Below are 12,650 nucleotides of genomic sequence, written 5' to 3'. Positions count from 1 at the left end.
TACATTATCATTTCACGCTATTGTTCCAAATGCAATATGGGATATAAACGGAAAGAAATAATCCGCTGGTTTTTACCTCGGCATTCAACTTTTCTCTAGAAACTACAGCACAACCTGGCTTCATCTATCAGACTCAATGAAGAAATTTTTGCCGGAACTGTAAAGACAGTAACTATTTGGGAATCAGGAGTTTAGGAAATGGAGTGGGAGGCAGAGTTGTATGCCGGACAGACAGATCAGGACTACTAACACTGGCAATGCAGAGCCGAGGACTAGAGTGGTAAATAAAACAGAAGCCAGCCACACTTTCCTCAGGGAAGATGGGCAGGAAAGTGGAAATAAAAGCATCATACCCCAAGGCTCTTTAAAAAAGACAGTTTGACTCTACCTGCCTAGGGACTCATTCATACCTGGTGCTGAACTGGAAGCAGAATTTTCTGTGGCATCTTGTGGCCCTTCAATATTCTCCTTGTTCTCCCCCTGTTTCTTCAGCGTCCGGGTCTTAGAAGGAAGTATAGGTAATCGGGGCAGATATGGAACAACAGATGAGGAGGAGGCAGCTCTCCCAAGCTCCTCGGCTACCTCTGTGAGGAAGGCAAGGGGAATGATAAAAAGAACAATTTCATGACCAAAAAATGGGAGTTTCTCTTTTCAGAAAGGCATACAACTGAGAAGAACTGAAGAATGGAGTATAAAATATGTAAGTGGAATCACACACTATGTACTTTTTGTGCCTGGCTTCTTTTGCTCGGCATTCTATCTGTAGATTCATCCCTGTAGATTCATCATTCATACTGCATGTGGCAGGGGTTTTTCTTGTTGCTGTGTAGTGTTCAAATGCATGAATACACCAAATTTCATCCATTCTCTTCTTCATGAATATTTGTTTCTAGTTTTTGGCTATTATGAATATAGTGCTAGGGACATCCTATTGTACTATGTGTCTTTGGCTTCAGTGTTATGCACGTCTGCTGGGTATAGGAGCAGGTAGGTCACAGGGAGCACATAAATTCAGCTTTGTTGGGTCTTGCCAAACCTCCCCAAACTGGCTGGACCAATCTACATCCCCACTAACTTGTATGAAGGTTCTGGTTACCGTGCATGCTTACCAAAGTCTGATGTTAGTTTTTTTTGTTTGATTTTAATTTTAGCCATTCTGGGATAGATGTGTAGTGGCCATCTCACTGTTTTATTTTGTACTTCTCTGATGATGGGTGATTTTGTGTGCTCATTGGTCATCTGGATATCCTTGTTTACTAAGCGCTTGTTCAGAGGTTGAACAAAGCAAACGGATGTTTGCACATATTTTTATTTTCAGGTTGCGCCTTGCATAAAAAGGAAGGTAGATACAATCCATTCCATTTCATGCCAGTGAAGCAAATGAGGCTCCTGAAAATGTGTTCACCCCATTAGTAAGCCTCAGTTGATTAAAAGCAGTCATGGGTTTTGCAGCTTTTACTAATAAGGCAGACATACTTTGCTATTCATTCCTGAACAAAAATGAAGTATGGATCAATTAAATTGTGAATTTTTGTAATTAATTTACAACTTTTTTTGGTAATTATTTTTCAAAACTGACCCCCCACAAGCGTGGGTACATGGCACATAACCCAAGCCATGCCAATGAGATTCCTTTCTTACAGAGCAGCTGCGAGACAGACATGAGGATGCTGACAACTGTGTTCTATGCCACCTGGAGGATGAGATTAACGTAGAAACAAACGTAAAGAGATATTGGGTGGGTGAAGGTGTGCGAAGGAAAGAGAAGAGGGAAGGAGACCTGAAGCTATTTGAGTCCATAGCTTCAAGTGACCCTGAAGTTAGCGCCATCCCTGCTTTTCCATGGTTTGGTTATGAGGCAATAAATCCTCCTCTTGTTGCTTAAGAAAAGTTTGAGCTAAGTTTCTTTCACTTACAACTAACATACATCCTTTTAAGGTAAGAACTGTGTCTTATCTCTATGTCCTCAGACCTAGTACAGTGCTTACCACAGATTAAATACTTAATAAAACGTGGGTTAAATAATGTTAAATTTTTTGCTTAGCAATTTTTAATTGAAATTAGCTTTGAAAATTGATACGGTTGCTTTTCTAAAAGAATATAACATTTTCAAGAGAAGCAGAAATATTTAGCTAAGGATTCAACAGAAGTTAAACGTTTACACAGAAGCACCCAATTCTTTGACCAATATGTACGACTTCTACCACTTTGACTGCATAGGATATAAAGCAACAGAGGAAAGAAGACTGCTGTGACAGGCAGCTGCTCAATCTGGCCCAAAGGGCAAGCTGTGCCCTCCCCAAGCTGCGGAAGTTCCATACATTAAAGGACGAAGATGAAAATACTTTTCATTAAACTTTGGTGTTGTACTTCCTTCTTTCTTCTTACCTAGACATGATAAATCACTAAGGGAAGCAGACAAAATCAACTTAGCTGATTTCCTCTTCTAACATTTTTAACTTGAACTTAAACAGTAAGTTCTCTGCTCAATTATGAAGGAAAAGAAAAATTTGAAAAGTATGTATACAATTCTGGAACTACACCAAAATGTCTAACAGGCAAGTATAACTAAGAATTGTTTGTTTTTAGCTCTCTAGGAATAGTCTCCCTCTCTTTATAACAAGTTATTGTTTCACTTTTGCAGATAATTTTAAAGAGACATTATACACAGAAGTAGAAAACTTCCTGTATGTGTCCATATACTTGTTTGTTTTTTAGATAAGAAAAAGATTCTCACTATTCATAGCTTAACATTCTCATTCTAAACTTTCTGTGTCAATATATTTAAGAATATCATTTTAACTACTCAATTACATGGATATAATAATTGGCACACTAAATATTTAGATTGTTCTTAATTTTTCAATATTATAAACTAGACTCTGATGTAACATCCTTCCTGCATTGTGTTAATGCTTAACCACTGAACTTGAACTTATACTCTTCCTGAAAAGACTAAATTAATTTCTAATTAATATGAGCTAGAGACACAAATATACATCTTAAAATAGAAAAAAAAAGCAAAACAATAATAATAAAGGCCAAGAATTCAGTATCTTGAAATGGAGTCCCAAATTATAAGAATCTATAATTTTTGAAATGTTTTTATCATCCCCAGCACTCAGAGCTAGCCACCACTGACAGTAAATCACCAGATTCTCACCTTCAGAAATGCTGGAGTCATGGAACATGGTTTCAAAAGCTTGATGTGTTTCAGCAAAAGAGGGCCTGTCGGCAGGGCTCCACTTCCAGCCTATGTAACAAAAGAAGAACAGTATTGAAAGCTTCTTGCAGGAATTAAATATTCAGGGGCACCCTGATGGTGAGTTCCATGCATTAGGACACATGCTTGTTAAAGCAGAGTTACAGCAAGTTCACAATGATAGTGAGGCAGCTGTTTCTTAGTTCCAGACTCAGAGGTGTGATGAACCCACTTCCTAGGGCCAATCCTTCTATGTAGCCTCAGCTCCTATTCCCTCTACTATAGGGATGCAGAAGGGTGGGGAGATGGTTTAGAAAATGACAAGTTTTCTTCCACTGGAAAAATGAAAAGTAGTAAAACCTGTCTTTAAACTCACTCTTATAAATAATCAGTTGTACACATTCAGAAACATAACAGTATATCAAAGGCGGAGCCTGGAATTCACAGTTGACAAAGACAGGGCAGTAGGCAACAACAATGCTCAATGGGAAAATAACAAGACATATTCAAACACACTGCAGTTTAATTCACTACTCACCTTCCTACTTTCTCATCTTTAAGAAGTCAGATGCTTTTATTCATCACAGAAGTCAATTTCATGCATTCTCCATAGTCTTTAACAATCATTTTATGTAGCTGAAAGCAGCCCTCCCCTACCTAATCTCCAAACCCAATTTCTTATTATCCTATTATATATGCAAATGTTTGTGGAAAATTGGGTGAATATTTGGGCCACAGAGAATGACTCTTCGGATTCCAATAAGACTCACTGGTAGAGCATACGATATCCCAACAGGCTGATCATTGACTAACTCTATGTCATGAGGCTGGACACAATCTTACAACACTGAGAGGAAAAATGTTTTCAATTTTGTTAATCATCCTGAATTGCTCACATAAACCTTCAAAATTAAAATATGCAAAAATACTCACATGCTCTCATAAGTTCATACACCTTAGGGGGACATCCTTCAGGCTGTTCCATTCGATATCCTTTTTCCAGTAGATCATAGACCTGAGACAGGTCAATACCTGGATATGGTGACATTCCATATGTAGCAATTTCCCACAAGAGCACCCCAAAAGCTGCAAAAGGGATGAAAAAAAGAGCTTTATATTTCTTCTGATTTATTATTTGTTTTATACCATTAGGTAACTTCTCTTTCAAATTGTGGGTAACATTCACACTATTACAACATTAGTATACTCTTATAATTCTTACAACATGACTTGTTCTTCGAAGATTATCTTCCACAGGAACACTTCACTTTAAAGACACTTTTCTTTAAATTTCCCAATTTTTATTTGGATTTCCTTTACTTCAATGAGGGAAAATAAACCATGACCATACAAGAAGTCTGGGGCACAAGCAAACTATTCTTAGAGCAATTTATGATCTATTTAATGAATTTCACAATTTTTAAGTCAGCTAATACTAGAGGAATAATATAAAAATGGACTCATTTAAAATCAGATAAAATTCGCATGTGAAAAAAGAATTTGCTTGATTTTCTCACAGGTTATTCCTGAGTTTGAGATTTCTGGTAAAATATGACCTAGAATCCTCAACTATTTCTACTGGCCCACAACTGAAACTTCTAGACTTGTTCTTTCCCCCGAGTCTCTACTAAATCATATTTCTTTTCAGGGCAGTAGAAACAAGATCAGTTACAAGGACAAATTCTAGATGAAACTTCATCATGCCTTCCTTGAAAAGAGGTTGCTACTCTGTGTCACAGTGCTCTAGAAACAAGCAATAAAGCCTAATGTGGAAAACAGGGAGCTTCACAGTGAGGATCATTAGAACTTCAGTGCAATAATACCTAGACTGTGAGTGCTCTGAAGGCAGGGACTTTTTTTACTTTTTTCTTTACAACTTCTTTCTACGGTAAGTGCCTCGCAGATAGTACATATTTAATAAATGCTTGCTGAATGACTGAAGAAGGACGGGTGTAAAGGCAAAGGATACTGATCATATAAAAAAGAACCTCTAAAGAATTAAGCATTTACTTATAAAGAAAATTACAAAACACAGAAAAACGTCCCTTCCAACCTTACCCCAGACGTCAGATTTAATTGAGAAGGTATTGTAGGCAAGACTCTCTGGTGCTGTCCATTTAATAGGAAATTTGGCTCCAGCATGAGCAGTATAGGTGTCTCCAGTCATCAATCTACTCAAGCCAAAGTCAGCCACTTTTACCACATGGTTTTCTCCCACCAGGCAGTTACGAGCTGCAAGATCTCTGTGGGAAAGAGAAGCCAAATGTGATTCCAATCAGATGGTTCTGGAAAATGGTCATGAATGCTCTGTTATCGGTTCTTTGTGCTACAAGCAGAGTTGATAAGTAACTGTTGACAGATACAGTGTTTTATGAAAATCGCTGACATGGTAGAAAGCCACTAATTATACATCACTTGTAGAGTACTCATCAATAGGCGGTTATGTGATGCCACAATAAAGCAGGCTTCAGAAAACGGGTTCCTATTTGTTAAGTACAGTGGGATAGGTTTCAGAGGTGAGTAACAGATGCTCTTCTACAAGGTTTCAAGTTCTTTACTAAGACAGAAAGCTATTTTTAAACTTAAGCCGCTAGATGGAGCAAAAAGATCTTGGATATAGTCTTGGGCAAAATAAACAGCTTTCTGTTCTGAGAACAGCAAAGGCCCCGCATTAATACTTTAATCAGAATACACAGTAGGTTTATAGGAAATGACATTACAATGGTCCCTGTGAAAGAGAAAATTACTTTCCTGAGTTATCTGAAAATTTCTGGGAAGGTTCTCATATTCTTTCCTTTATTTGCATGTCAGGCAAGGCAGCTTCATGGTTAATCACAGGCGATAATCAGGTTTTACACACCTATGGATGAAATTCTTCTTCTCTAAATACTCCATTGCAGAAGAGATCTGAGTGGCCATGTAAAGCAGTACAACTGCAGTCACCTCTTCTCGGTTGCACTCTCGGAGATAATCAAGCAAGTTCCCATAAGGCATGTATTCAGTCACAATGTAAAATGGTGGCTCCAAAGTACATACACCTGATAGTTCAAATAGAGCTTGCTTTATTAGTATATATTCAAACACTCCAAACCACTTTGGCAAGAAAAATGGACAATTTTTAAAGTCTAGTTCAGCAGTAATCTTTTCCTTTCTTGCCATGTCATTCTCTAAAAATAATGCAGCAAAGTTAAGAAGCTGGCTGATTGGAAGTCTCTACTTCCATTGATATCACACTCTGGAAATTCACATGCATTTTGAGTATATGCCTGTTTGAGCAAAAGCAGTTACTTGTATTAATTCCATAAGGGGTCAGGACTACTGATACTTCTAGAGTTCTGTACATGCCCACAATTTCCATCCTCAACTGCATGCTAACAATGTTTATCTAAAAGTAATAGCAATTGTGCATATGTTGAAGGCTGTGTGAGCCCAGACTGTAATAATGCTTTTTAAAAAGATTATAACTGTTTCCATAGTTAAGGATTTCACTAATACATGGAGGACTCCTTGTAAAAAACCAAAAGAAACTACTTCCTTTGGGATAGTTTGGTGCGATGAACACCCGAAGAAACTGGCCCTATTTTTAAAAGTCAATGGTTTCAGTCAAAGGTTTCTCTGTGATCTGAATAGGTGAGAAGCCAATCTATCACAGCACAGCACTTTCTGCTTGTAAAGGTAAACTGATGGGTGGTCACAATTTTTCATCTTAGTCCTTTGCTTAATGCCTCTTTATGACTATGATAAAAGAAGGACTTTAATCATAGACCTTTGCTTAATGCCTGTTTATTTTGCAAAAAACTTTGGGACAGTTTTTGGTTTAGTATCACTTTGAATGATTCTGAACTTTAGTCTGGAGCAATTACCATAAGCTGGGCAGTTTTATACATTGCAATCAATCCAGGTCACTGTTTGTTGGGTAATTTTTAAACACAGAGACTGCTGATTAAAACAACAACCATTTATTGAAATAGATTTGTACTAGGAGCTTCCACCATGGTGATTCAAAAGGAGGATTTGGAGATAACAGGGTATGGGGGGACAAGTATCTTTGAAGAAACCTATGGTTCAGGCAAGCGTCCTCACCTAGTAGTTGTACCAGATTAGGATGCTTGATTTCCTTCATCACTGCAGCTTCTTTTAGGAATTCCTCCACCTCCATAGTATCTTCCTGGAAAGGGGGGAAGATAAGAAAGAAAAAGAGGAAAGGGACAAGCCCCATCTTAATCATTTGAGTCAACTCACAATCCTAAAACTTCAGCTTTAAAAGGTGGTGTCTTTTGAATATTTTAGCACTTACTTCAAGAAATTTTATCACAAAATAATATGCTCTATACAAGTCCAATTAAGAAAATGTCTCCTTGAATTTATGCAGTATTTGAAACTGGAGTAAAATTTAGTAGGGTGAGTAAAATTCAGCAATCATGTCCTATCACAAGTGAAACACAAAAGACTTGGATAGATAACTCAGTTCTCTGCTAGTTTACTTCCCTAGATACCTCAAGCCTCTGAAAGAGGAGACAACAGTTAGCTGTTTACACATTTATCTTCCTGACAAATTCCTTAAGGACCAAAGCATATCTGCAAGGCTGTACATACTGTTTCACACTCAGAACAAGCACTTAATAAGTGCTTGCAAAAGAACTGACTACTACTCATAGGTGAAGAGCAGTCCTTTCGAGTGACATGCCAGAGCTACTGAGGCATATGAGAAATCTTCAGAGAATGGAATGAGTGACAAAACTTGTAATTCGATACCAGGATGCTTAAAGGAGAAAGAGGGTGGCATCAGGAAAAAGATTTCTGTGAATATGAAGAACAAGAAAAAGTGATCTAATCTCATGGAGATGCGAGGAGCAAGCAGCAGGGAGATAAAGGACAGAACAAGAAAAGACAGTGCCCATGATTCTCCAACAATGCATGAAGAATTCTGTCCAGCAGGGGTTGTTCTGAGGAAGGAAAGCAGCTTGCTTTGCTTTTACAAGTAATAATGTGCTTCTAACCTCCCACCAAGATCTACATCAACAGCCTCCAGAGACAAACCTTCCCCACATGTGGATTTCACTGCATTTCAGTGAATAATCTGCCCCTGCATTGTCAGCAACGGCACCAGGGTTAATCATCACAATTTGCTGATGTGCTTGGCACCAGTGGGTGGAAAGCATTCCAAAGCTAAAGAAGGGCAAGCTGATATTTCCAAGTGATTCAGCACAAAAGAAAAAGATGCCTGAAAACTGTAATTCTCAGCAACCCACCTTCAATGTTTTCACAGCAACCGTAAGGCTATATTTCTTCCAGACGCCAACGTAAACCTCTCCATACTGACCACCCCCAAGTTTGTGCTTCATGGTAATATCTGTTCGTTCCATTTCCCATTTGTCATGGATAGGGGACACACCGTAGACTGTAGGCTTATTACACTTGGGTGCTGGGTAGTGTAGTGTTGTTACCAGTCCATCAGCCACTGTGGAGTGATGGTGAACAAGCTCGGCCAAGGTGCTAAAGCGGCTCTCAGCAGTTACATAAACCTGGTGAGGAGAATGGAGAAAAGCTAAACCAACCTAAAAGAGGTCATTATTTCACTGGTCTTAAGATATGAAAATAAGCAGCACTATTCACAATAGCCAAGACATGGAAACAACCTAAATGTCCATCGACAGATGAATGCATAAAGAAAATGTGGTACCTATATACAATGGAATACTATTTGGCCATAAAAAAGAACGAAATAATGCCATTTCTAACAACATGGATGCGACTAGAGATTATCATACTAAGTGAAGTAAGTCAGAAAGAGAAAGACAAATACCGTATAATATCACTTATATGTGGAATCTAAAATATGACATAAATGAACTTATTTCTGAAATAGAAACAGAATCACAGACATAGAGAACAGACTGGTGGTTGCCAAGTGGAGGGGACTGGGGGAGGGATGGAGTGGGAGGTTGAGGTTAGCAGATGTAAGATTTATATATAGAATGGATAAACAACAAGGTCCTATTGTATAGCACAGGGAACTATATTCAATATCTTATGATAAAACATAATGGAAAAGAATATAAAAAAAGAATGTCAATATATATATAACTGAATCACTTTGCTGTACAGCAGAAATTAACACAACATTATATACCAATTATACTTCAGTTTAAAAAATACTGATTAATAAAATATGAAAATAAGGAATTATCTTATTGAGGTAAATGGAAGAATTAAACCATGATGGCAGGGAGAAACAGAACTTCAGTTTAATCTCATTTAAACCACTCTTCCTATGGTTCCTAAAGTAGCTCTAGTCTTGAGGGGGAAAAGCTTCCAAAATCTCTCTCTGGATCATCAAGATCACTGGTCTTCAAATATTTTTATGCAAAAAGACTACAGAACCCAAATATATAAGATAAAGGAAGAGAAATGCCAATTAAAGTAGGTAAGAGGGGACTGGCTTCCTGTAAAAATTTATGAAATACCACCTCAGAATCTTGCACAGAACATAATTTGAAAAACACTGATTTCAGTTTTTTTGGTAGGGAGAGGGTATTCAAATATCTTATAATTTTTATTTCATTAAGATGTGCTTTTGAGTGTCTAGGCCGTTTTACAAAAAGCCACAATTTTATTTCAGAGAGTTGTTAACAAAATAGTAGTTAATTTGTGATAAGCAGTAAGAAGTATAAAGTAAGATAGCACTCTTTGGGCCTTACCTCCCAAGGGAGCTTGCTTATTTTTTAAAAAAAGAAATTTCTAGTGTATACAGAAGAGTATACAATTAATAAATGGAGAACTGATGATTTCTATAAAGTGAACTCACCCATGTAAACATCTCCCACATGGAGCATTATAATATTACCAGCACCCAGAAGCCTCCCTCGTGCCCTCCCAGCTATTTACCCCTGCAAATGTAACCACTCTGCTGACTTCTAACACCTTAGGTTAGCTTTGCCTGCTTGTGAACTATACCTATACAAATGGAATCACACAATAAGTACTGTTTTGTGCCTGCTTTCTTTCACTCAACTTCTTTTTTGTGATATAATTCATATATAACACCATAAAATTCATGATTTCAAGTGTACAATACAGCGTTTTTCAATATATTCACTGGTTGTCCAACCACTACCACTATCTAATTCCCGAACATTTTCATCACCCTACAAAAGAACCCCATACCCATTAGCAGTCATTCCCACTCCCCTCATCCCCATCCCTTGGCAATCACTAACCCCTTCTGCTCAGCTTTATGTGTATGAGATTCATCTATGACAGGGGTCAGCAAACTTTTCTAAAGGACCAGATAGTAAATATTTTAGGCTTGTGGCCATAGCGTCTCTGTCATTACTCAAATCTGCCGTAATATTGAGAAAGCAGCCATAGACAATACATAAACAAATGGGTGTATCTGTATTCCAATAAAATTTTATTTACAAAAGTAGGCAGCTGGTGGGTCACAGTTTTTCCTGAGAGTGTGTGTAGCAGTACTATGTTAATTTTGTTGTTGTACGAGATTCCATTTTATGAATATACCACAATGTATTAATTCATTCTACTGTGGTTAGACAGTTGGGTGTTTCTAGTTTCTGACTACTATAAATAATGCTGCTGTGAACATTCTTGTACATGTCTTCTGTACACATATGCACTCATTTCTATTGGGTATACAACCAGAAGTAGATCTGCTGAGTCTCTCTTATATCATCACTTATCTGATTCTATTTGGTTTCATCAAGAAAAAATATGTCTGTAAGGTGATGCAAAAGAGAAAGAAAATCAATAATTTACTATCTCCTACTTTTTACCAGCCATTATGTTTTATGGAAATTATCTTACTGAATCCTCACAAGAATCCAATAATATGGGATGGGAAACTGAGGCTTAAGTAAGGTCACAACGTTAATAAATGATGGAGTTACCCAGCAAACCAGATCTGCTTGCTTTAAAGCCTGTGTGCTTTTCCCCTACTATGCATATCACAAAGAGAGAAAGAGTGGAAGAAACAATTCAATCTAAATTTACTGTTCAACAGAAGAACTGACATAAGCCTATACTTTACCACTTATAAAGTAAAACAGTTCCATTCTAACATGGCCATTTCTATATGGTTGGTCTTTCTAACATATAAACTGCTAAATGACTGACTGAAATATTTATATTAACATATATTAATGATCAGCATCAGTCTCAGAAGCCTAAATTCTTACTCGGTAAACTTTCTGGTAGAGATCACTATAATTTTCATAGATACAAGGCTTAAGTTATAAATTCTACATAACGTGCTGGATGCATATATGCATACTTGTATACTGATGATGAGAACAGTTAACTTATACAGCTGTTTTCTTCATTCCTCACCTTCAAACCTAGCTCATCATTAAACTATTAACATAATACTGTTTTTAATTTCCATTACCATATTCTTTTGAAAAGAGTAAGCTCTCTCTCACATGCCAAATAGCTCAAACGCACGTCAGTGATTAGTTTATTTCATATCAGACATAAAAACTATATTCTTTAGTCGTTCTGAATATTGTTTCTAAACAGCAGCCAGTCCACACCTAGAGGTGGCTGCCAGCCAGTCTTACCTTGCCATCTGTGGTGGTATTGATCCTGTAGTGATACACACGCCCCTCATACCTGAGCGAGATTGACAGCTGCCCAGGGCTGCTCTCACTTTCTCGCACCAGGAAGCTGCCATTGATTAGACTGCTGAGTAGATACTCTGCTGCACTGCGAGACACAGGTCCATGGTACCAGGAGTGTTTCTCCAGGCTGTTCACTGGGGTGATGTAGTTGCTTGGCACCCAGCCTTGGCCATTCTTAGAGCGAACTTCACTCCACTCACCATTCTGGTTGTAACCAAGGACTCGTAGCTTTTCACCTGGCCAGGAGGTCATCACAGAATGAAAGAAAAGATGTTAAGACTACCTCAAATGCAAGCAGTCTACTGTCAAACTTAAAACTCACTGAAAAAATGAATCAAGAACTTTTAAACCAACAAAATTTTTAAAAATAATGAAAGCTTGGCTGTCACCATAGCCTGATTGATATCTTTAGCTTGTAGCTTAAACAAAAGCAGCATAGTTAAGAGATGGTTTTCTGACATTACCTACAGAGTTTTAAAGGTTTTTAACCAGAAACTCCATGTATGCAACTAAGGTAGCATACAAAGATAAAAAGGTTATTCAAATGTCTGGAAAATGACACAGTCTCACTCTTCAAAAAAATGAAATTGATTTTTTCCTCAAAACAGTCTGTCAGGGGATGTATCTTATATATGGTTCAGTGTTAACCACAATCAAGGATTAGGGATAAGACATGTAAAATACAAAGTTACTTCTAAATTTCAGTTGGCACAAAGGCTACAAAAACCATCAATGTAAAAAAAACAAAGAACAAAAAGGAACCGGCCACAGAGCTTTCAGCAACATTTTCAGAAAGAAAAGTACTTGGAGGT

At 37.5% G+C, this 12,650-nt stretch overlaps 1 protein-coding gene across 8 annotated transcripts in view; it reads right to left on the bottom strand.

Moving 5' to 3' along the window:
• ABL2 (ABL proto-oncogene 2, non-receptor tyrosine kinase) overlaps positions 1-12,650 on the bottom strand; it is a 102,692-nt gene that overhangs the window by 9,853 nt on the left and 80,189 nt on the right. For all 8 annotated transcript variants that reach the window (XM_022556604.3, XM_022556605.3, XM_022556607.3 and 5 more), the window contains 8 exons: positions 11,779-12,074; positions 8,455-8,727; positions 7,286-7,370; positions 6,063-6,240; positions 5,261-5,445; positions 4,136-4,288; positions 3,164-3,253; positions 411-584 (listed from right to left, as the gene is read on the bottom strand). In XM_022556604.3, coding sequence (XP_022412312.2) covers positions 411-584; positions 3,164-3,253; positions 4,136-4,288; positions 5,261-5,445; positions 6,063-6,240; positions 7,286-7,370; positions 8,455-8,727; positions 11,779-12,074 — 1,434 coding nt within the window. The remainder of the gene's footprint in view (positions 1-410; positions 585-3,163; positions 3,254-4,135; positions 4,289-5,260; positions 5,446-6,062; positions 6,241-7,285; positions 7,371-8,454; positions 8,728-11,778; positions 12,075-12,650) is intronic.

This window comes from Delphinapterus leucas, chromosome 1 (assembly GCF_059928025.1).
Source record: "Delphinapterus leucas isolate spDelLeu-1000000601 "Yukka" chromosome 1, BTC_Dleu_Yukka2, whole genome shotgun sequence".
NCBI lineage: Eukaryota > Metazoa > Chordata > Mammalia > Artiodactyla > Monodontidae > Delphinapterus > Delphinapterus leucas.
This window is presented reverse-complemented; position numbering and strand designations above follow the sequence as displayed.